We start from the raw sequence: 23,601 nt of genomic DNA, 5'->3' as shown, positions 1-23,601 counted from the left end.
GCAGGAATGAGGAGAGATTGAGTTGATTAGGATTGAATTCGCTGGTGTTCAGAAGAAGGGGGAATCTCATAGAAACTTGTAAAATTCTAACAGGACTAGTTGCAAGAAGGATGTTCCCCATGGTGGGGTGCCCAGAACCAGTGGTCACAGTCCAAGGATACAAGGTAGATCATTTAGGATGGAGGTAAGGAGAAATGTCTTCACTCGGAATGGTGAGCCTGTGGAATTCACTACCACAGAAAGTAATTGAGGCCAAAACTTTGTATTTTTTCATAAGCAGTCCAATATAGCACTTAGGACTAAGGGAATCAAAGGATATAAGGCAGGATCAGGCTATTGAGTTGGACGATCAGTCGTGATCATAATGAATGATGGAGAAGGCCCAAGGGGCTGAATGGCCTCCCCTTACTCCTATTTTTTATGTTTCGATGTCTAAAATCCACTTAAACGGTGGATAAGTTGAAGTGGCGTATAAGACCAGGCCTGATCTTCTGGAGGAAATGTCTTGTTCTGCATTCCAAAAAGTATAGTACACTAATTTGATGGAAGATTCCCTGTAATGCTATTGAAGTTACTGAAATGAAGTTTCCAACTAAAACAATGTGTAAACATAAAGCCAGAACCAATCTTAAAACTATTTTGGCTGTATTGTCATCACTTGTTCAAACTACACAATTTCCTTATTTCAGCAGTTACATTGAATTATATAGAATTTGCAGCATAGAATCGAGTCATTTGCCTCAAATGCGCTTTGCTAGTGTCCATACAAGCCCCTTATACTCAATCTCATTCTATCTGCATATTGTTCTATTCTTTTCTCTCTTTTTCTTGTACTTCTATGCTGGTGTGTTATGGTTCACTCAGGGATTCAGAGTTACTGTGGGCAATATGCACTTCTACATTAACAGTGTCGGCTATTGACCGTGCTGGACAGGCTCCAACGTTCTTTGTCTCACAGTAGCCAGGAATCTCTCTTGCCAATTCCAACTGGCATGTTTTGATACTGAACCTGTCTGACCCTCAACCTGTTCTGAATGTATCTTGCATGGCCATCCTGGGGTGGTAATTGTACATGGAGCTTCTGGCTCAGAGGTAGGAGTGCTATCCACTGCATCACACAACCTCCCTTATATTATGTAGCTGCTCTCTACTACTTAGTGTTAGCAAGTCCTGTCCTCTAATGAATCTCTTGGGAAATATGTTTCTCCTGAATTTCTTATTGGATTTGTTAGCTGCTATCTCCGTGCCTTCTAGTTTAGGGTTCCGCTACAAGTAGAAGCATTCTTTCTATGTCTGCTCCATCAAACCCCTTTATAATTTTGAAAACCTCTTTGTAGGCCATTCTTGAACCTTGTATTTTCTAGAGAAAAGAGCCCAATTTACCATTGGATCTGAAAAGTAAAAATAACAATGAAATGATACAACTCCTGTTTTGTGGGTGGAGGAGGAGGAGGAGAGAGTCGATTAACTCAGACATGGAATAAATTCACATTCAATTTATTGGTCTGTGTCTCAGCATCACTGAGTTGAGCTACTAGAGCAATTTAACCGTAAGGAAGTTAAAATTATACAAAGTCAGTAGGATCTGATATTAATAGAATGTTTCTTTTGATCACCACTCCCCACGCACTGGTGATTTTTGCCATGTGGTATTTAAGGGTGTCACCATTGAATATTTTTTGTATTCAGTTATTACATAGGAAATGTATGTTAAATAGCTATAATTTCAATATAAGGTTATAATTTCTATTGAACTAGTGTTTTCTGGTAACCTGAATTATCACGCAAATGTATGGTAACTGCACATTAATCTGTGAATATTTTCTGTTAAGGTCATGAAGTAAATTGCCTATTGAAGTAAACAAAGTTGGTTGATGTTTACACGTTGCAAACTGTAACCTTTATCCCCTTTCATCTTCTCTCCCATCCCTCTGCTTCCCATATAATAATGACTATTTTTAAATCCAGGGAGAGATTATAAGTCTGTAACGTAATTGATGGATTCAGCTGATGTTTATATATCAGCTGAGTTTGCTCTCGTGGTTTGCCATCTAAAATCTTTGATTAGATTACACATTCAAAATCCCTGCCTGATAGTATTCTGTAATATGTATCATTTATACAGTACAGCAGAAATAGATATCTTCTCAAACAAATCTACAGCCATATTTATTTATTCTTCCATTATATTAATAGCTCCAAATCACGAAACATATCTTCCAATTTGGAAGATCTTAGTGAAAGATAATTTCTATTGTTCAGTCACAGTTTGAGATAATGTGCATCCAACGTTAGTGTTCCTTGATCAGAAGGTTGGAGTTGGCCTTACCAGCATGATAAACCTAGTGGAATTGTGATGCACTGGATTTTGTTCAGAGTAGGGGGCTGTTTGTTAGACTTGCATTTGTCCATAGCTTCAACATTGGGAATGTTTGTTAGCCAACCATCTAAAAAACAACTTTACAAGGCAATTGGAATCTGTTCAAACTGGACATTTGCATATGTCAACCAATCAGTTGGAGGAATGTTAATGAGCAGAACTGAAACTGAATAGAGACGTGTCAGTACGGATATTGAATTCAATGCCAACTCAGCTACAGAAAGCAAATTAGAAAGGGAGAAAATGATTGGTTCAAGAGTAAGCAAGGAGACAAAAAGTAATAATTAAAGTTAGATTTTATGTTTAAAAATAGTTCAAACAATGATTAAATTTGAAGGAATGGGATTCCACACTTGCTAATTTTCAGCGCCAGTACGGTTGTTTGTTAGTAATTAAGACTTGCATGCTGTTAAAGGGGTACTTGCACTGAATTGGACAAGCCCTAACATTTTGAGTTCAGTTTGTATCTTGGTGAATCAGATGACCAGATGTTATGTTTAGGAATATTTAGGAGGAATTTTACATCTTGCACTGCAACCTCTTGATATCTGCATTTAATTGCACATGTGTAGTTGCTGAAAGTTACTGTATGCTTTCCATGTAAATAACATGTAGGTGCTGGAAGTTACTGTATGCTTTCCATGTAAACAACAGAGTGCTGATGGCCTCGCCCATTTTTTTACCTCAAAATCTAACCCAATATATTAACATAGGGGGAGATGGTGGTGCAGTGGTAATAACACTGGACTGGTAATCCAGAGGCCTAGCCTAGTGGTCTGGTGTCACAGATTCAAATCCCACCGTGGCAACTGATGGAATTTGAATTCAGTTTAAAACAATCTGGAATATAAAGCTAGTCTCAGTAATGGTGACCATGGAAATATTGTTGGTTTGTCCTAAAAATACATCTATTTCACTAATGTCCTTCAGATGAGGAAATCTGCCACCTTTACCTGAAATGGCCCAGCAAGCCATTCAAGGGCAGTTACAGATGGACAGCAAATGCTTGCCTTGCCAGTAACGGCCACCTTCCATGAAAGAATAAAAAACATTAATAGGTGACTTTTTAACAATTTCTGATCGTGCTTGTCAGCTTCATTTTATTGTAACTGTGTAAAGTTTGACAGCATCATATGTCTAATTGAGTGATTATGATCTAGGTGAAGCCAGGATTACGTGAAATTGAAGAAATAATTTTTGATTACTCTTGAGTATGTTAGGATTTAATCAACATTTCCCAGTACAATGTGATGGAGTAGGACGTTAAGGCTACCCGCACTGCTGATAGAAGAACAGAATTATATGCAATCGTCAGTACATTATTAAATTTGTTGGAATTCATTTGGTCTTGTTAGTATATTCGTGTTCTGTTTCTGCTTTATGAATCCATCTGCTTGTTACTTAGTTATCTGTGCACTCTCCTGTTCCATCTTCCTAGTTTTTGGCCATGTCTAGTCTACTCAGTGCATTCCACTTCAACCACGCCTTTCGCTATCTTCACTAAATCCCATCCTAATTCATGCGTGGTCTCTCGTTTCCCTTCTGAAGCGGTGTGGCGTTTTGGTTTGGTTAAAGGTGCCACGTAGTTGTCAGTTAAGTAGTTTTCAATCAGTTGACTTTCATAAGGGTCAGTGCAGCTGTGAGTTATGCAGTTTGGTTTGAAATCTCCTGTCATTTTCTTTTGGAAATAAATGGAGACTCGACCTAAAGCAGGAGTGAGGCTCGAACTGTTGCTGATAGCCACTGGAAAATGAATGAAAAATGAAGTCCGTGAGCTCCCACACTTCTACATTAGGATTTTGAACAGAATGCCCAGATCATTTGAGAAACGGCGGTCACTGTTGGATTGCTGCCTGGCTGTACTTTTCTGCACCCTGACGCAGCTCTGCATTTCTATCTGGGTCTTCATAAACCTGTTGGACTTTAACCTGGTGTTGTGAGACTTCTTACTGTCTTCCAGAAATGCCGAGATCTCCATATAGTGGAGTAAAATTATGAGGATGACTTGATACCACGCACTCCCCTTTTCACAGCACTCGCTGCCAATGAGGCAAGTTTAAATGGTCAGTGCGAAGGTTAGTTAATGAGTGAGTGGATGAATTAGTGATTGTGTAGGGTGAGTAAAGTGGCAGGTGGGTCAGGATTAGTCAGGAAAGTTGGGCACTCAGTCAGAGGTGTGGGGGCGGGGGAGGGTTCCAGTCAGTAGTTACCTATCAGTTAGACTAGTTTTTTCTTTCTAACATTTTCTGGGTAAATATTCAGTGAACAGTCGCGGGGCTGTCTGTAGTCTCTGACTGTAACTCGGAGTCAGAGACAGTCTCAGAGAGTCCCAGGGAGCAGCAAGTTTTTGGGCAGTTCCCTTTGAGGTCTGTGTGTTGGGCATCCATAGGCTCCCGATGTGCATCTTGTGTCCTAGACTGATCTCTATAGGTCCTGTGACTGGAAGATCTGGGCCAATGTCTGGACAAAACAGGAAATTTACTCCAATGCTTTTAAAACCTTGTTATAGCATGCCTTGAAAATATTTCAAGATCACTGCATCTGCATTATTGAGACCTTTGGTTAGGAAGCCATACCACTATTTTATTTTGCTTATAGCACATGTTTTGAATTTGAAATCATAAACCAACAAGCAAATGCAAACCCTGTTTGGAAAATTTTAATGAAGTTGTTTTGCCTGTGCACATTGTAAGTATATTTGTCTATACTACTTTGTGCTGCAGCAAGTCCTGGTTTTAATACTGTCAAGAGAAATTGAAAATGGGTTCCACAGTGTATGATTGTAAAAACTGAGCTGCTGGAGTTAAATGGGGTTTGAAAAGTTAGAGCAAAACACTACATTAAGGTGAAGAAGGGGAATTTCACAGTAACTCATTGTAGTGTTAATGTAAGCCTTACTTGTGAGTAATAAATAAACTTTACTAGAAGTAAGGGCAGATACTTTGGCATTTTGTTCATATCAGACCTAGATATTGGAATCCCAGAGTCCCTTACAAGCCAACCTACTCCAAAGATAACTTAAACATGTGTAGAAAACATTTGGGCTCAGTTATGTGAAGATTATGCTGAGAACGATGCATAGCTGAATGGTGGTTATTACGTTCCGTGACTCTGGCCCCAGTAAGCGGTGCACAAACTTTCCATTTTCAATTGTTCAATTTACTTTTCTAATATTTCACTGATAGTCTAAGTGTTGTCCAACATGTTGTACACATGTAGGTAGCTGCATTCTTGATAAGTTCTCTCACTTCTCTCCATATGCTGCCTGATCTACTGATTGATTGTTTCCAGCATTTTCTGTTGTTTCACTAATGGTAGTTTATGGAGATTAAGCTCTTTATTTGGAGTGGCTAGATTATTACCATTCTGTTCAGCGTTATCTTGCCCAGCTTGCCAGTGTACAATAATGTACCTAAATGTCGAACACATTATAGCTGAAGGTGGGACAGTATAAATTCTGTTAAAAATGTACTTTGAATTTAAACAGAATTGTGACTTTTGCTCAGAAACGGCAGTGCATGACGGAACAGGAGTAGGTCATTTAGCCCCTTAATCCTGTACCGCCATTTGATCATGATCCTGAGTTATTTGTATCTTAACTTCATTTTAACTCTTCAGATCTGAAATCCTTAATACCCTTTCCTGTCAAAAATCTGCCATCAAACTCAGTTGAAATTTCCAGTTGACCTTTCCTTAAAGGGCGAGAGTTACTGATTTCAACTGTCCTTTGGGGAGGGCTTTTATTTTGCCTGCAAAAGTAGGAAATTTGGTGTGCCAGGTGACTGAATTAGGTGGGAGTTAAAATTTTGATTTCCCAATAGGGGTTGAGGTGCAGAGATTAAGTCAGTGGTGTGGTGGGTTCCCACTTGTGATACGTTTGCATGCCATGTGTACGCATTAGTGTAAAGCTGTTTTTAGACGCATCCTACCTTTGATAAGCCTCTTGTGCATCACTGACTTTGTCGCACTCTGGTCATGTTCATGTAAAGGTGGTTTGCACCAGTTGTCTGGAGTCAACAAAATTTTTTGTCGAACTCTGCGGCAGAAGGGAGGGGAATGGCAGCTTGTGGGGGGGAGAGACGGGTGTTGGATGGGGTTAGGGGCATGATGGAGCAGAATAGAGATGCAAGACAGGACATAGAGTAAGGTCGGAGGCATGGAGGAGTGAAGTGGGAAGGACCTGGCATCCTGGGTTTGGTGGTGGGGGGAAACCATTAAGGTAAGAAAATGAGTGGTGTCAATACTGTCCACATGTGGATCCAGCTCTGGGTGTTGGCTGGCAGAGTCCATACAGGACTTTGAATTCACCTAAAACATTTCCGTTATCCCTGCTGAGAGTGTTCACAGTCAATGTCCTTTTATACTATTGAAAGGAGGGCCGGCTGAGCTTGCAACTTCAGCCGTGTCCTACCGAGTGGCAGGTGCAACAACGAACAGTGACATGAGCATTCAATAAAGAGTGAATGCAAAACACACCATTGTTTCTTCTACAATAAATAAATATCCATAACTTCCCTGTAATCATCTATGCATGCCAACCTTCAGGCGTGCCAGCACATTTAACTTGAACGAAAACAGGAAATGATGGACTCCAAGCCTGGCAGCATCCATGATGAGCGAAATGAAGATAACATTCAAGAAGTTATATTCTTGACTTCTTGAATGTCAAGAACATAAACTCTATTTCTCACTCCACAGATGCCGCCAGTATTTCCTGTTTTTATTTCAGATTTCCAGCATCCACAGTATTTTGCTTTTGGTCCAGTGCGCTTAGCTCTCTGGCCAAACTACTTGCAACAACTAGCGATGATGCACACTTCAATAAAGTGAAGACAATGTAGAGTGAAATATTTGAATAAAATTTAAATTGGAAGAACATCCACATTATGTTTGTACTCTCACTAAGTCTTCCATTAATGGCAATGGAGTTGGATAGGAAAGTTGTGGCCATGGTCATTTTGTCCCTGTTTGTCTAGGAGGCTCTTGTGTTGCCCATCTGTACCTGCTGAATTGTTAGCTGTCTGCAGATTTCATCACTGAAAGGCTTCCCTGCCACGTGATCCTGTGCACTCCGCTAGCACTTTAAATTTTAATTGTAATTGAGTGGGAACCAGCAAAGGCAAGAGATGGGAAATGACGCCCACATCTTCAACCTCCGAGACATGATCATTGACTCAGCTCGAATTTCAAGGTTTTCCCCCTTGTTCTGGACCCCACATCTAACTATCAATCCCTTTAAATACAGTACCTTAATTATGCAGGTATAATTTATGCAACCGATCTTCCATAATTTGGCCACATTCAGTGGCAGCTTTTGCACAGAAATAGAATCTGTTTTTATGAAGTTTTGTATGCAGAGAATAACAACCGATACCTTTTGAATCTCAGAATGTGACATGAATTTGCATTTCTTTGACTTGCCAGTTTGGTCCTAATATCTTCTATCATATCAGCCTGTTCAAATAAAAATAATGAAGCCAGGCAAAGCTTAGCAATATTGTTGAGATAAAAATGGGGCAATTTGGTTACATTTTAATCAGTTAAATAATACACACGAATCTTGATGTATATTGGATATGTGCATGATGTGAGTGCTAATATTTATAAAACCAATGGAAAATTTAATCTAAGGTATAAATTGTTTGTAGTTACAATCTGGCAAATCATGTCAGAGAATAAATCTCTTGGATATTTTGTAAGTCGTGGCTGTCGCAGAGTTCTACATAGAATCCATACAGTGTGGAAGGAGGCAATTCGGCCCATCAAGTCTGCACCGACCATAATCCCACCCAGGCCCTATTCCTGTAACCCCACATATTTACCCTGCTCATCCCCCTGAAACTAGGGTTAATTTAGCATGGCCAAACCACCGAACCTGCTCATCTTTGGACTGTGGGAGGAAACCCATGCAGACACGGGGAGAATATGCAAACTCCATGCAGACAGTGACCCGAGGCTGGAATTGAACCCGGGTCCCTGGCGCTGTGAGGCTGCAGTGCTAACCACTGTGTCACCGTGCCGCCCATACATATCTATTTAAATTAGCATTCATATATAATTGGTGGGATTTGCACTCAGAACCTAACTAGTGGTGAAGTGTGCTCTACATAAAACATTAAAAATCACAGCAGAACCACACATTATTAAAATAGTGTGTGTGATAACATTAAGGAAAAATCTTTTCTGCTTTCTGTTTAACATTGTACTTGCGCATAAAGAGCAAAGTAATCGTACATGTCATTAAACATAAATGGGTTGTTAATCTTGCCCTCTTAATTTATTGCCCATTTTCATACTTGATTTGTCTACTTTCTGAAGGATTTCCTCAACCACCTTGGTTAGCAGTTTCTTGAGAGAGGGTGGAGGAGTTTGTTCAGCTTGCTGACATTTCTGGCATTGGTATTCCATATTCATAGCACCAATAGATGTGGATTTTGTCTGAGGCCTAATGCCTGATATACTGGGGTTATTATACTATATGTTCAACAGATTTAAATGGATGATTTTAAAAGAAATTGATTATATTATTACTTGGAATCTCTTGATATACAACTTTAAAATAAACCCACGAAAGCTAGACGAGGCTTGAACAAAATATCCATTGTGACGACTTCTTAGTACCAAGGAGTTGAGGATCATTTGCTCCCACATTGAAAGTGAGTTCTCAAGTGAATGAAGAGTCCAATGTGTGACTTACAGTCTCTATGTGGGGCAGATGGTGGTTGGGGTGCCTGGGTTGTCATGCACTCCTTTTTCTGTCAACACTTGGCGTCAGTTTACTCTTGGTGATGAAACTTGAGGTGTTCAGCTCCTTCCTGGGTGCTTTTCCACCACTTTTGGCAGTCTTGGGCTATGTTTCCCCAGGTGTTGGTAGGAGTGTTGCACTTTTAAATAAGCTTTGAGGGTGTCCTTGAAGCATTTCCTCTACCCTCTTGGGCTCACTTGCTGTGTCGAAGATCTGAGAAGAGCATCTTTTTTCGGAGTCTCGCCTCAGGCATTCAAATTATGTGGCCCTCCCACTGGGACTGATTGTGGTCAGTGCTTCAATGCTGAGGTTGTTGGCCTGGGTGAGACATGGTCAGAATCTTTCACAAACAGCGCTGGTGGTTGGGGTTTTGAGGTACCTGATGTACACACATAGTAGGGCAGGTAGCACTACTCATCTGACGACAATGAGCTTGGTGCTGGGGCTGTGATCAGGTCTTCAAACTCTCTTCCTCATATGACCGAAGGCTGTGCTGGCACACTGAAGTGCTATGTGGGGTGGGGCCAGGTTGGTAAGTGACCTTTGTCTTCTGGATGTTTACTGTAAGGCCCATACTATCGTATGCCTCAGTGAAGATGTTAGCGCTGCCTTGGAGCTCAGCCTCCGATTGTGTGCCGATGCAAGCATCATCTGCATGCAGTATTTCAATGATAGGGGATAGGATGACCTTGGATCTGGCCTGCCCGTGGTGGAGTTTGAACAGATTCCTGTTTTAGTTTAGTTCCACACCAGCAGGGAGCTTGCTGAGGGCGAGATGGAGCATTGCAGCAAGGAAGGTTGAGAAGAGTGTTGTTGCAATGATACAGCCTTCCTTGACTCCATTCTGAATTTGAATTGGGTCCGTGGTGAATCTGTTCGTCAGGATCACGGCTTGTATCTCATCATGTAGTAGGCGGAGGATGCTGACAAACTGTCAGGGGAAGCCAAAACGGAGAAGGATACCCCATAGTCTCTTTCAGTTGTCAGTGGCAAAGGCCTTTTGTGAGGTCAAGGAAGGCCACATACAATGGTTGGTGCTGTTCCCTGCATTTCTCTTATAATTGCTACGTGGCAAAAATAGATTCATAGAATCCCTACAGTACAGAAGGAGGCCATTTGGCCCATTGAGTCTGCACCAACCACAATCCCACTCAGGCCCTATCCCCATAACCACATACATTTACTCTAGCTAGTCCTCCTGGCACTGAGGGGCAATTTAGCATGACCAACCACCTAACCCGCACACCTTTGGACTGTGGGAGGAAACTGGAGCACCCGGAAGAAACCCACACAGACGTGGAGAGAACATGCAGACTCCACACAGACAGTGACCCAAGCTGGGAATCGAACCCGGGTCCCTGACGCTGCGAGGCAGCAGCGCTAACCACTGTGCCACCGTGCTGCCCATTGGATACCAGAATTAAAGGATTGTGACTGGAGGAGCTCATCAGCCACATGGAGGAGGCGATTAAGGAGGTCTTTTGCAATGACCTTACCCGTGACCGATAGCAGTGAAATTCCTCTGGTTACTGCAACTTCACGTTAAGGGGTGGAAGATGCCTGTGTGTGCCATCAGCTACCAGAGGGGCTTGATGGAGCAAGATCTTGGTCCAGTGGTAAAGGTATCCAAGATGATTGGAGACCAAGCTCCGTTATTTGGGTCTAGGACATAACAAGCACACAAAATTGGCCTCCTTTCTCCTTCCCACAAGACCTCTTGCCTTGGCCTCAGTTTGCTCATGAGGGGGGGGCACTGCCTTTCTCTGGCCTTGCTGCTCCTGTATCACTCATCTAGGTGGTGGTTGCTGCCTCCTGGTTCTCTTTTCACCCGCTCACCTATTATGACAACTGAAATGTGACCTGACATCTTGAATGTTGACAACTCTATAGATGCAATTTAGTATTACAGCCAATGTGTGCTCTTATATCCTTGTATCCAAAACACAACTGAAAAAAAATCTGAAATGCTACTGCCCATTTGGACACGTGTTTTGTTATGTGTTATTCAATAAATGAGTGCAAAGTATTTTTTAATTAGTGTTCAGACTTCTAGTACTTTTCCATCCTTGAGTCACTTGTTGCACCACTCATATTTATTCATTTTGGATATGAAATGTGATATTAACTACACACTGTTACAATTCAAAAATGCGCTGATATCTCTCCTATTTCTGGCCTGGACTTGCTGTATCTGGTGGTGGATGACTAAGGGGAACGGCAGTCTTGCCTAGTGGAGCATACACATGCTTTTGTGTTCTGTTGCCATAGTGAAGTGCTTTTTTTGAAAAAAAAGCAATAGATCTATTGTGTCCCTTCAGTTGGCCCTCCTGAGGTTATAACTGGATATAACCACTTTCCTACAAGGCAGGGCCTGTTTGCTTCAGTTGTGGCAGAAATACTTTGTAAATGTTAAAAAGCAGTCTGTTTTAAGCACTGCTAGTAGCTCGGCATACATAGTATGTGTCAGTTTCCATGCCAGGACAGTGTGTTTCAGTTGTTCCATTCAGATAAAGGCTTTTATTTATTGGTTAGCATAGTGATAATAAGAACAGAAAATGCTGACAATGCACAGCAGGACAATCAGCCTGCATGGCCCAAGAGAAGGGGCATGCGGTGTGCACTGGTAATGATTGCGGCATGCAGGGTCTGCAGTGTGTACTGGACACTGGAAGCAATCTCCAATATTAAAGTTAATTTGTTTTATGGTTTAGTATCTTGTGTCTTTCCAAAAGAATCGCTCTTTCCTTTGGTTTTTGTTTGACTCTGGGATGACTCAGCACATCCTTATTGGTGCCATAGAAAAGGCACCTGAAAATAATGTTTAAGTTGATGGTTTTTTTGTGATTCCTCATCAGATTGTTTTGGTTTCTGGTGAGGAAGGATCGAATGCAGCGCTCCGAAAGCTAGTGGCTTGTGCTACCAAATAAACCTGTTGGACTTTAACCTGGGTGTTGTGAGACTTCTTACTGTGTCTACCCCAGTCCAATGCCGGCATCTCCACATCGAGGAAGAATCAACCAGCTTTGACTGCCTGACGAGAAGATTTGAGACTTTCCCTGCCAAATCTTAGTTAACATTACTTACTTTAGCGTTAGGCCGAGCGCAGCACTTATCTTTCAGGGCTTCAGATTCTTACAGCTTTCTCCCCGCACAGCGCAATTTGATCATCTTTTCCTGTCATTTCAGAGAAGACTTAAAAGTAAGCAGATTTGAGGTAAAACGTGACAGATTGGCTGAAGCCCTGAAAGGGAGGCGAGGGTGGAAAGAGGAGAAAATTGTACTGAATGGATTGCTGATGGTTTTATATTTGGGGCCTATATTGTTTCTGAGCATAATACCGTACTAAACTGGGATCAGCCTAGTAAAGCTGCCAAGGGTGTCTAATGTACACAAGATAGTCTGTAATGGTGCCAGATTAAATTCAGTGCTAGTGAAATGTAGTTGAAATGAGAAGACACATTGGAAGAAAAATGAACAACGTATGCTGAAAAACCTAATTGTGAATTTGAGCTATTTCTAAAGATCTTAGAGATTCTGGTTAACATTTTCAATCAGAGAAGCAGCAAACTAAAAAACAAACAGAACCATTGAAATAATTGGCGGGTGTTACACTAAAACTGGCCGCTCTGATGCGATTACATTATTTCCAGTCACTGAGACATGAGGATTCAACTGGCAAGAAAAAGATTAAAATAAAATTCGATCATTGCAAATGTTAGCGAACGTTCTCTAGCTTTGCATTAATTTGATGGTAAGTGGGTTTTATAGTAAAAATAATTGATTTGAAATGTATCTACCTTTTTTAAAATTTAAAAAAAGTTTATTTATTAGTCACAAGTAGGCTTACATTAACACTGCAATGAAATTATTATGAAAATCCTCTAGTCGCCACACTCCGGTGCCTGTTTGGGTACACTGAGGGAAAATTTAACATGGCCAATGCACCTAACCAGCACGTCTTTCAGACTGTGGGAGGAAACTGGAGCACCCGGAAGAAATCCACCACACAGACATAGGGAGAACGTGCAGACTCCGCACAGACAGTGATCCAAGCCAGGAATCGAACCTGGGTCCCTGGCGCTGTGATGCAGCAGTGCTAATCATTATGCCACTGTGCCGCCCTTTAGGTGTAGTCACTGTTCTGAAAGGAATGTTTTTAACTTGGCTTGGAAACATTTCCCAGTAATTACATTTATGCACAAATATCATCAGTTGAGCGAGTTCAGCTTTGACAGTTATTGAGAACCAGTAATTTTATTTCTATTTGCAGGAGAGCTCACACCTTGACTGTGTTATTCATCCTCACTTGTGCACTGGTTTATGTTACTCTGTTGGAAGAAACCCCTCAGGATACAGCCTATAATATTAAAAGGTAAGTGGAGGCTTTCTGCAAACCATGAGTGTAATTTTCAGTTTTCACCATTGAAATCCAATATGGTTACAAAGTTTTCTTTTTCTGTTGCTCACACCGTTCAAAGCACTCATGAATGTGGGCAGTGCTGTGCTAATCTGATTTACCAAGTCTGGTGACTGAAGTTACACGTGGCAAAGTATGTACAAGCTCTGTTTCATGTTTGAGTTGCAGTTTGGACATTCAGTCTACAGCTTATTGCATCTAGTACTGACCTTGTACAAAATTTGATGCCTTGGCCTTAACAGCCTGGGAAGAAAAGGAAATTTAAACTGAATAATTTAAAATGATCTGCGGTTGCCGGCAGGCCCTTTGGGGGTTAGTTTGGAGAATGGAAAGTCTGCCATCTCTGCATATGCATTAGCCTACAGTGAACCAATGTGAGATTGGAGGTGCAGTGCAAAGGTTGGCATTGGCATTGCCGTTTCAAAACCAGGATCTAGATTCTATGGACAAGATCTTTGAAAGTCACCACAATATTTGTACAATGCAGTGGGAGGCAGTGTTTGGTGTAACCAAGCTTGCAATAACTAAAGGTCTCATCTGAAATGCTACCTGTTCTTCTATTGCACATCAAGTTTCACTCGCCTGACACCCATGTCCTTGGTTTTCAGTCCATTGACCACCTCCTGTTTGAAGTATACATCCTTATATTTAATCAGTCTATAGACACAGTATTTCCTATTTTTGTAAACACTTCAAGCTCTATTAATCACCCCCTTCACCATCAACATACAGTGGCATCCACTTGATACATTGCAGCAACTCATCATAGCTCCTCTAACAGCAACTTCCAAACCCATGACCGCTACCACCTAGAAGGACATGGGCAGCAAATGCATTGGAACACCACCACTTGTTTGTTCTTTTCGAAATCATATCCATCCTGTCTTGGACCAAGTGTCGCGGAGTCAAAATCCTGGAATTAACCTTTACAGCTCTGTGGGTATACCTACTGCAATGGTTCAAGAAGATGGTTAATGACTACCTTCACAAGAGCATTTTAAGGATAGGCAAAACATATAACCCTTGCCAGCAATGTCCACATCCTAGGAATGAAGTAACCTCTCTAAAGCCTTCCTGAACACTTCTTGTTTCTTAATCAACCCCTTTCCCTTTGCCTCACTTGGCACCTGTATCCTCAGCTGTCTGGGTACTGCTAGGCAACAATGATCTCTTCTGCTTCTCCACCTTACCTTTTTCAAGTTTCTCAAAAGCAAACTCTCTGTCCGAGCTTTGGTCCACATCTACGCATTTGAAGTCCATCTTGCTTACATCTACATATAGCACCATGTGACATCTTTCTATGTTATGAAACTGCACTGTTAGATGTATTGAACTTTGTGAATAGCAACTTGGAAAGTTTGAATCTCGTAGAGACCATATAGAATCATGGAACTCCACAGTAAAGAAGGAGGCCACTTGGCCCATTGAGTCTGTACCGACCACAATCCCACCCAGGCCATATTCCCATAACCCCACTGGTTAGGCCCCATTTGGAGTACTGTGAGCAATTTTGGGCCCCACACCTCAGGAAGGACATACTGGCACTGGAGCGGGTCCAGCGGAGATTCACACGGATGATCCCAGGAATGGTAGGCCTGACATACGATGAACGTCTGAGGATCGTGGGATTATATTCATTGGAGTTTAGGAGGTTGAGGGGAGATCTGATAGAAACTTACAAGATAATGAACGGCTTAGATAGGATGGACGTAGGGAAGTTGTTTCCATTAACAGGGGAGACTAGGACGCGGGGGCACAGCCTTAGAATAAAAGGGAGTCACTTTAGAACAGAGATGAGGAGAAATTTCTTCAGCCAGAGAGTGGTGGGTCTGTGGAATTCATTGCCACAGAGGGCTGTGGAGGCCGAGACGTTGAGCGTCTTCAAGACAGAAATTGATAAATTCTTGATTTCTCGAGGAATTAAGGGCTATGGGGAGAGAGCGGGTAAATGGAGTTGAAATCAACCATGATTGAATGGTGGAGTGGACTCGATGGGCCGAATGGCCTTACTTCCGCTCCTATGTCTTATGGTCTTATTTACCCTGCTAATCCTCCTGACACTAGGTTCAATTTAGCATGGCCAATCAACCTAACCTGCACATCTTTTGGACTCTAGGGGAGTCTTTTGGCAATTACAGCTTATAGTTGGGTATACACTCTGGGGTAGTTTGCTGAGTGTTGCTGCAGTTCACATGGTGTGTTTGAGAAGGATGGCAGCATGACTTCTGTCAATTTGTATGGTTCCAGTCTGTTCTCTTCTGTAGACATCTGAATCTGCAAACACATCTCCTTAAACCGGAATGTGTAATTAGAAATCCTAATCTGTCTATATAAATTGTAGATGCTGCACTATTTTGACGACAACTGATGATACAGCATCAAGTTGACAGTCCGAATAGAGCACAGATACTCAACATTTTTGAGGGCAGAAGATGCTTCTTTACCCAGAGTGGTTAGAATATAGAACTTGCTATTGCAAGAGTAGTTGAGGTAAATGGGATAGATGGTGGCAGCTAACTAAGTACATGAGGGGGAACAGAGTCGGCTCATGAGGAGCATGGACTGACATAAACCAGTTGGGCTGAATGGCTTATATCTATGCTATACTTCTATGTAAAACTGCTGGGTTCTTCGCATGATGCTGCCAAATGCCTCAGATGTCTTAATTTTGTTACGAAATAACACACACATTTGGGAAATCATGTTTGACAAACTTAATTGAGTTCTTTGAGGATGTAACAAGCTGGGTGGACAAAGGGAAACCAGTAGATGTAATATATTTGGAGTTCCAAAAGGTATTCAATTAAGGTGCCATGTAAAACGCTATTACACAAGGTAAGAGCTCATGGTATTGGGAGTGATATATTAGCATGGTTAGAGGATTGACTAATAGAAAACAGAAAGTTGGGATAAATGAGTCATTTCTAGGATGGCAAGCTGTAACTAGTGACGTGCCACAGGTATCAGTGTTGGGGCCTTAACTATTTACGATCTGTAATAATGACTTGGATAAAAGGACTGAAATTTGCTGCTGATACACGAATAGGAAAGCAGATTGTGAGGTTGAGAGTTTGTAAAGGGTTAGCGATAAGGAGGAGCAAGTGGTCAAAAATTTGGCAGATAGAGTATAACGTGGGAAAATGTGAGATTGTCGACTTTGGCAGGAGGAATAGAAAAGCAGGATGTTATTTGAATGGAGTGAAACTGAAGAATGCAACGGTACAGCGGAATCCGGATATGCTTGGACAAAGTAAGCTTGCAGGTCAGCAAGAAATTAAGAAGGCAAATTTAATGTTGCCCTTTATTGCAAGAGTGATGGAGTATAAAAGTAGGGCAGTCTTACTATAACTGTACTTGGCATTGATGAGACCACATCTATAGTACCGTGTACAATTTTGGTCTTACCTGGAAGGGCTTGCATTGGAGGCAGTTCAGAGAAGGTTCACTCAGCTCATTCTTTGGATGAGGGCTTGTTATATGAGGAAAGGTTGAGCAAGTTGGGCTGATGCTCTGAGTTTATAAGATTGAGAGGCAATCTTTTCAAATGTATAAGATTCCGAGAGGGCTTAACAGGGTAGATGCTGAGATGAAATTTCCTCTTGAGTGGGAATCTAGAACTGGGGGCAGTTTCAAAGTAAGAGGTTTTCCATTTAAGGTGGAAATGAGGACAAATTTTTTCTCGGCGTTTAGTCATTGGGATCCTCTTCTCTAGGAAGGCTGAGTTGGGCAGATTTTTGATTGACAAGGGAATGGAGAGTTATGGGGTTGAGCAGGAATGAGGATTTAAAGCCACAATCTGCTGGTGGAACAGGTTAAAGGGACAAAATGGCCTACTCATCCTATGTTTGATTTTTTGTTCTCTGAACAGCAAGCACAACTAAGATCAGTGGAATATTTAGTTTATTCCACATAGTGATAGCCAGTAAGGTTTTTAACCCTGGAAGACTCAAATGAGTTGTTGAGAGGATTCCTGTAAAAATATATCTCAAACTACAATTGGGCCATTCTTTTGATCTATAAAGAGCAGAGTAATTATATTGCTGTACATTGGTGGTAGGCATGAGTATTCTATATTGGTCAACAATTGCAAGACTGTAACTCCACAAAGATAGGATTGAATGTTGTTTCTTAATCTAGCCAATTTTATGTGATGTCCTAGCTATTTTTTCTATCACTCACGCCCCTGGGTTCTCATTCTTTTGGCAGTATAAACAACTGAACCCTTGACTGCTAATGCCTATACAGCACAATTTAAAATACTTTAGCTTCCTACAAGTTGTAATTCTGTCCACTACAATAAACTATTTTGAAGCATCATTCAATATTTCTTATGTGGTTTGTAACAATCTATGTTTAATTTCTATCTTACCAACTTCTAGGCATTCACCTGATGAGCCTGAAAAACAAATTGTGTCACCTGTCAGTATAGCTGAGGTCTGCAGGCTTTGTAAATCACTGTGGCAGCTGTATTCTGGATATTTATTTGGTCTTCTGGCCCAGTAACAATTTGTCCTGGAAGGGTTTTGAGCACCTTTGGTAACGGAGTTGGGGATTTAAAGAGAGAAGGGCTGAAGTTTGGAAGTTTTCTCTGAGAGCAGTTGTTTGAGTAAGGTGGTGAATCTTCAGACCTTATTAAAGAACTAGTGCAGTTTTCTCTTTGCAGTAAATAAACCTGACTCATTCTTGACCTTTTGATGACTTGCATTCCTTCTGCTCATGGACACATGTAAGTTACATTTGGTGGCAGAAGTCCATCACTGCATTTTGAATTGTAATAACCAATCAGATTATATTCTTTCTTAACTTTTAAATGGTTGCAGTAAATAGCCATTGTTTTGAAATTTTTGTAGAGAATTTGTCGCAGACAAGCATCTTGCTTTAAAATCTAGCCGATGCAATAAACTTCAAAAGCCAAACTTAATCTATTTATGATCATGTGCATCTCTGAATGAGAGTATTGTTTTTAAACCACTTTCATGTGTGTTTTTAAAATAAGGTTTTGAGTTATTAAGGCAAGTTTTATGTCCAGTTCATCTCTCATTTTGCTACAAAGGGTACATTGAACAATTAGTTATGCATTTCAGATTGTTCATACATAATGACATTGATACCAAAGGATGAAGGGTTGACAGCACTGCACAGTTGAGATAATCCCACTCAGTCACTCAAAATATATCAGTCCATGGTGCATTAAAACTCAAGTGTCAAAATGTTTGAGTTGAGCTGTGAATAATAAAATTAGATACAAACAATGCTGCTTTGAAGTCCCTGTATAAAAATGTTATTCAGATTTCCCTTTTCTCTTGGTCTGCACATTCCACACATGCCTTGCTACATGTGCATATTTTTGCCTCGTGGTCATTTCCCTCACCCCCAACACTCCTTTTGCCAAGTGCATTAGTCCATTCATTGTGCTCAATGGTTTTGGTGCCTCATTGAATGCATTTAATTTGTAGTGCAAACAGCAAGCTTTCCACACCACCTGCAATTATGTTTTTGGATTTTTGTGAGCAATCAAATAAAACCTAATTGAGTTATGTCTTAAGTGTGGGAGGTATCACTAGGTCACAACAGTCTGTTCCTGAGGGAACATAGAAGTAGATTCCTTTTGTGTGAATGTAGGGCAGACAAAGTTGAACTGTATGAAACAAAATCTGACACACAAATTTTAGTTTAATTAAGCTGATAGTGGCGTAATTAGTGTGAGTTATTTCTCATCTTGTCACACTTCAGAAAAAGCATACAACAGAGATAAGACGTTTTATTTCCTTTGACTCCTATTTTTACATACGGAAAGTAAACCTTTTGGCGACTCGTATCAGCATCCTTGTCTGAGTGGGTTCATATTCTTTGTAGTCTTGAATGTTGGTCTTGTTGCTGAAATATGAATACCAAGTCTGATATCAGTTGAGCATTTTTAACTTTAGTAAGGAGCATGCATCAATGTTGCTGCCTTTGACAAATGTAAAACCCAGGGCCCTTACGCTAATTTATTGAAGTCGCATGACAGGACATTTCACTCACCACTTATGGGCTTAGTTTTTTTTAAAAATCCTTTATATTGTTTGTATTGTAAATTTTACTTTTTCATTGTTTGAACAGTAAACATTTCAGCCTTTATTAATGAGTCATCCTTTTCTGGGATTTTCTTTTGCCTTTCTTTTGCATACCATGTGCTTATTTTGATCCTAGAGACACAATGGTTTGTGTTTATTTATGTACAACCATTCAACTATGTAACCTTGAACTATACTTTTGCTCTTTTTGATGCATTATAAATGTTTTTCTTGGGCAATTCCAAATAAAATAACTTTAATGATGTGCATTTGCATGATTAGTTCAGATTAGCATTTATTGATAGACCAACAAAATTGGGCCTGATATAAATAACAAGTTGCTAATTTGGTCTAAGATTATCACGATATAGTCTTGATACAAACATGGTATTTAATGTGTTGGCAGTAGAATTGCTGAACTGCGTGAAGGGCACATCATAGCATTGGCAAATTTTTACGTTGACACTTTTAGTTTATGAAATTGCTTCAACAATATGAAAAAGTCCTTAAAGCACAGCTCTGAGCCCTAGAATTAACAAATGTAATTTAGGTTCCCTGTTGTTGCCTTAGAAAATGGTTCAGTTTGGCATGCAGCTGCTTGTTGAATGACAAGCCCCTCACTCTGGAGGTAAATTAATTCTTTCATACCTCCCTCCAGTGCACAGCGAAGCCATGCTGCAAAACCTCTGACTTTGTAGCATGACATGCAGCTGACGGGGGTTGCTTTGCATGAGGGTCCCCCACCACTGAGCTATTTAGTGCACAAAAAGAATTAGTAATTTAAACAACTTGTCTTTTAAAATGTATATTAGCAACTTGGTGACATTGAAAGGTTATCTTCACTTGACACTGTAAAACCACTAAGGCAGGATTATTCGGCAAGGGCAATTTTAATCGGATTATTGCAGTAAATTGAGCAGAGGCTGTAAAACGGGACATTGTTTCCTCCAAGGAGCAGAATAGTTTCTGTTGGTATCCAGATCTTTCTGCCTCTTCACCCATCTCACATTTAAGACCCTTATTTATATCTACCTTTTTGCCTTAGCTTGTGGTCACTTGTCCTAATATTTCCTCCTTTGACTTTGCATCAGTTTTTATTGCCTGTGAAGCACCTCAAGATGATTCCCAACATTAAAGGGGTGCAGGTTTCAGTAGTCAAGGATGCTTCTGCAAAATTAAAGTTTGTACTTCACCCAACCAAATAACTGAAACGTACTTCATTAGGGCTGCTGAGATGCTTGAATTGGCATCTTGGGTGTGAAATTATCTTTACTAGCATGGCTTGTATATCTGTCGTCTCGTGTATGATCCCCAAAAGTATTGGGGGTGATTCTCCCAAAAGATTCTAAGTGCCGAATTTGCATAAAAACTGGAGTAATTCATGCTGGTTTTTTTTAGGAGGATCTTCAGAATGAATCTCCCACACTCTGCGCACTGGAGAATGACCGAGTGAGCTTCACATTGAAAATCTTGGATGTGGCCTACTCCCATTGGAGAGTCCGGCAGCATAGCACTGAGCGGGCCACTGCGCACCTGCCAACCTAGCAGTGGAGATCGGTGTGTGCACAATGGTCCCGCACTGCTGGTCCCCCTGGACATCTCTGGGACAGCCCCTATCGTCCCGATCACCCCCTTCCCTCCTCCTGCTACTGATCCCAGTTGCAGAGTGGGACCCCCTGACCCCTATAGGCCTGGCCCCCTTGGCACTGCCTGATGCCTGGTGGGCAGTGCCAAACTAGCGGGCCCGGAGATGTCATTCCAGGCCCGCTAATAGGATTCAAATCAGCATTTCAACATTTAAATCAACTCTACTTCGAGCTGATGACTCCAGAAAATCTGGAGTCAGTCGGTCTCAGCAGAGGCTATGGCGCCCAGCCGAGAGCCTGTGAAACGGCCTCTGTGATGTCTCCCGCCCGTTACAGACTGGGAAAACTGCCTGCTTGGTTTCTGAGCTGTGTAATCCTTTTAGGGTTTCCTTTGCACTCGCGTACTCTTCTTCTATGAACCAAAACGTGAGTTAAAGTATTGGGCTACGTTTGCCAATACATACATGGTCACCATCTTTATAGGGTCATCACTGGCACGAGAATTCGAAATATTATAGTGCCGGCAGCATTAAGTTAATGCTTTTAACAACTACCTCCATCCATGGCTCACTTTAAACCCCTCAGACAGGGCTGGAAAGAAAAGTGGTAAATGGTCCACTCATCCTCACCCCAAGTCCCATTTAAAATGACACATCACATTGGTGTCTTTTTAGAAATGTATTAAAAGTTGAAATATCAAAAGAAATTTAGAGAGGGAGAGAAAGCAGGAGTGACAGTAAAATTTCTGCTCCTCGAGTGCCTGCCTGCTGTAGGGTTCAGGAAATTTGAAGACGAGCCATTTAGTTAGTTCAGATCGATGGTCCACGCGGTTATTTTTTTTGTGCTGTAAATCATTTTGAGGATACACGAGCAATGAAGTAAGGTTCATTGTTAAAAGTTTTAAGGCTGCCGAAAAGAAGCTGCCACTATTTGAGGGTGGATTTATGTTTCCTGCAAGGGACATCATTAGATTCTATGAATGTAATGGAAAGTGCCCATGTGCAGCCAGGTGTCAGCAGCCATCTTACACGGCCAACTTGTGTTAGCAGGTGATGTAGTGGAAGTATTAACCTACAACTAGATGTTTGGGCACAGTATGCAGTACTAAATGAGGTTGAAGTTGGTTATTCCTCGTGAAAGCTAACCTGTTGAAGCCACATATACCTTTTGGATCAAAGTTTTTTACTCATTTATAAAGGTGAACACCTGTGTAAAGTACTCTGAATTTTATTTGAGCAGACTTCTCTAAAGCCTTTAACATATCTTTAAGTGAAATCTTGATCAACAGATACCCCATTTTACTGAAATCAAAGAAATATGGATTGTTCGAGATTCAGATGTGTTCTGTTGCTGTGCCTGAATTGGCACCTGAGTCTCTGGGGTCCACTGATGTGGAAGGGTGTAATTGGTAAATGTAGAAGTTGCACATATAAGGTGGTCTCACATTGATTTTCCTAGCTCTTTCACCATTATTGCCTACCTCCAACTGCCACCCCTGTCATCATTCTCAACTTAAAATGAAATGTAAAAACTGCAAATTTGTACAACAGTGCACATATAGAAGTTTTCGCCCGCTTTCCTTTTCTTCTGATTTTTTTGTGTCAGCAGAGAAAACAAATGATAGGTGTGTACACTTTGAGAAGGCAGTAGGAGGTAATATTGAATGTGATGAGTATGTGCAGGATTGTTTTGGTTCTTTCTGATTTGTGGAGCTGCTGCAATCAGCTGGGAGGTTCCAAGATTAATTGAGAGATGGAGATGTGGGGAAGGTGGTTGTCAAAACTGCTTTGAGAAATTCTGCTCAACCCTGGGAAACTACACAACCAACCAGGAATGTAAGTTTCCCAGTCTGGTGGCAGAATTAGTCCTCTGACTCGTTATCTCCTCAACCCCCTCAAATTGTTTAGTCAAACCACTCTGGTATGTATGGGGTCATTCAACTTACTGGACATTGTTGGACTGGCTCAGCAGTCATATCTGACAATTTTTTAAAAAAGCTGAAAGTTTGTTTAGGTACCTCTTATGAAAAAGAACTTTGAAGATGTTTTCAATTTACAGGTACTGAATGTGAGATGTTTCTCCATTTTACTATTTGATTTACAGAGGGATTGTTGCCAGCATTCTTGTGTTCCTCTGTTTTGGAGTCACTCAAGCAAAAGATGGGCCATTTTCCAGACCTCACCCAGGTACAGTACTTACTTTCATAATGTCTCTGTCAGTCCTTCTCAGATACTAAGTTCTGCAAGTGTAAAGAATAGTCAAGACAATTAACCTGCATGAAACTCCCTGTCTCACAATCCAAAAATCAGTTGGGAAGAGCAGTATGAAAGAACTGCTAACATACTCCTTCAGTCAGTGATGGCCAGCTCTTTTTACTCATTCAAGGGATGTGGGTCTCACTGTCTGGGCCAGTATTT

At 41.1% G+C, this 23,601-nt stretch overlaps 1 protein-coding gene across 3 annotated transcripts in view; it reads left to right on the top strand.

The window, feature by feature from the left end:
• ptdss2 (phosphatidylserine synthase 2) overlaps positions 1 to 23,601 on the top strand; it is a 102,339-nt gene that overhangs the window by 7,091 nt on the left and 71,647 nt on the right. For all 3 annotated transcript variants that reach the window (XM_078220450.1, XM_078220451.1, XM_078220452.1), the window contains exons 2-3: positions 13,396 to 13,497; positions 23,288 to 23,370. In XM_078220450.1, coding sequence (XP_078076576.1) covers positions 13,396 to 13,497; positions 23,288 to 23,370 — 185 coding nt within the window. The remainder of the gene's footprint in view (positions 1 to 13,395; positions 13,498 to 23,287; positions 23,371 to 23,601) is intronic.

This window comes from Mustelus asterias, chromosome 9 (genome assembly GCF_964213995.1).
Source record: "Mustelus asterias chromosome 9, sMusAst1.hap1.1, whole genome shotgun sequence".
In the NCBI taxonomy this organism is placed as follows: Eukaryota; Metazoa; Chordata; class Chondrichthyes; order Carcharhiniformes; family Triakidae; genus Mustelus; species Mustelus asterias.
The sequence above is the reverse complement of the archived record's forward strand: the minus strand, read 5'-3'. Positions and strand labels throughout refer to the sequence as shown.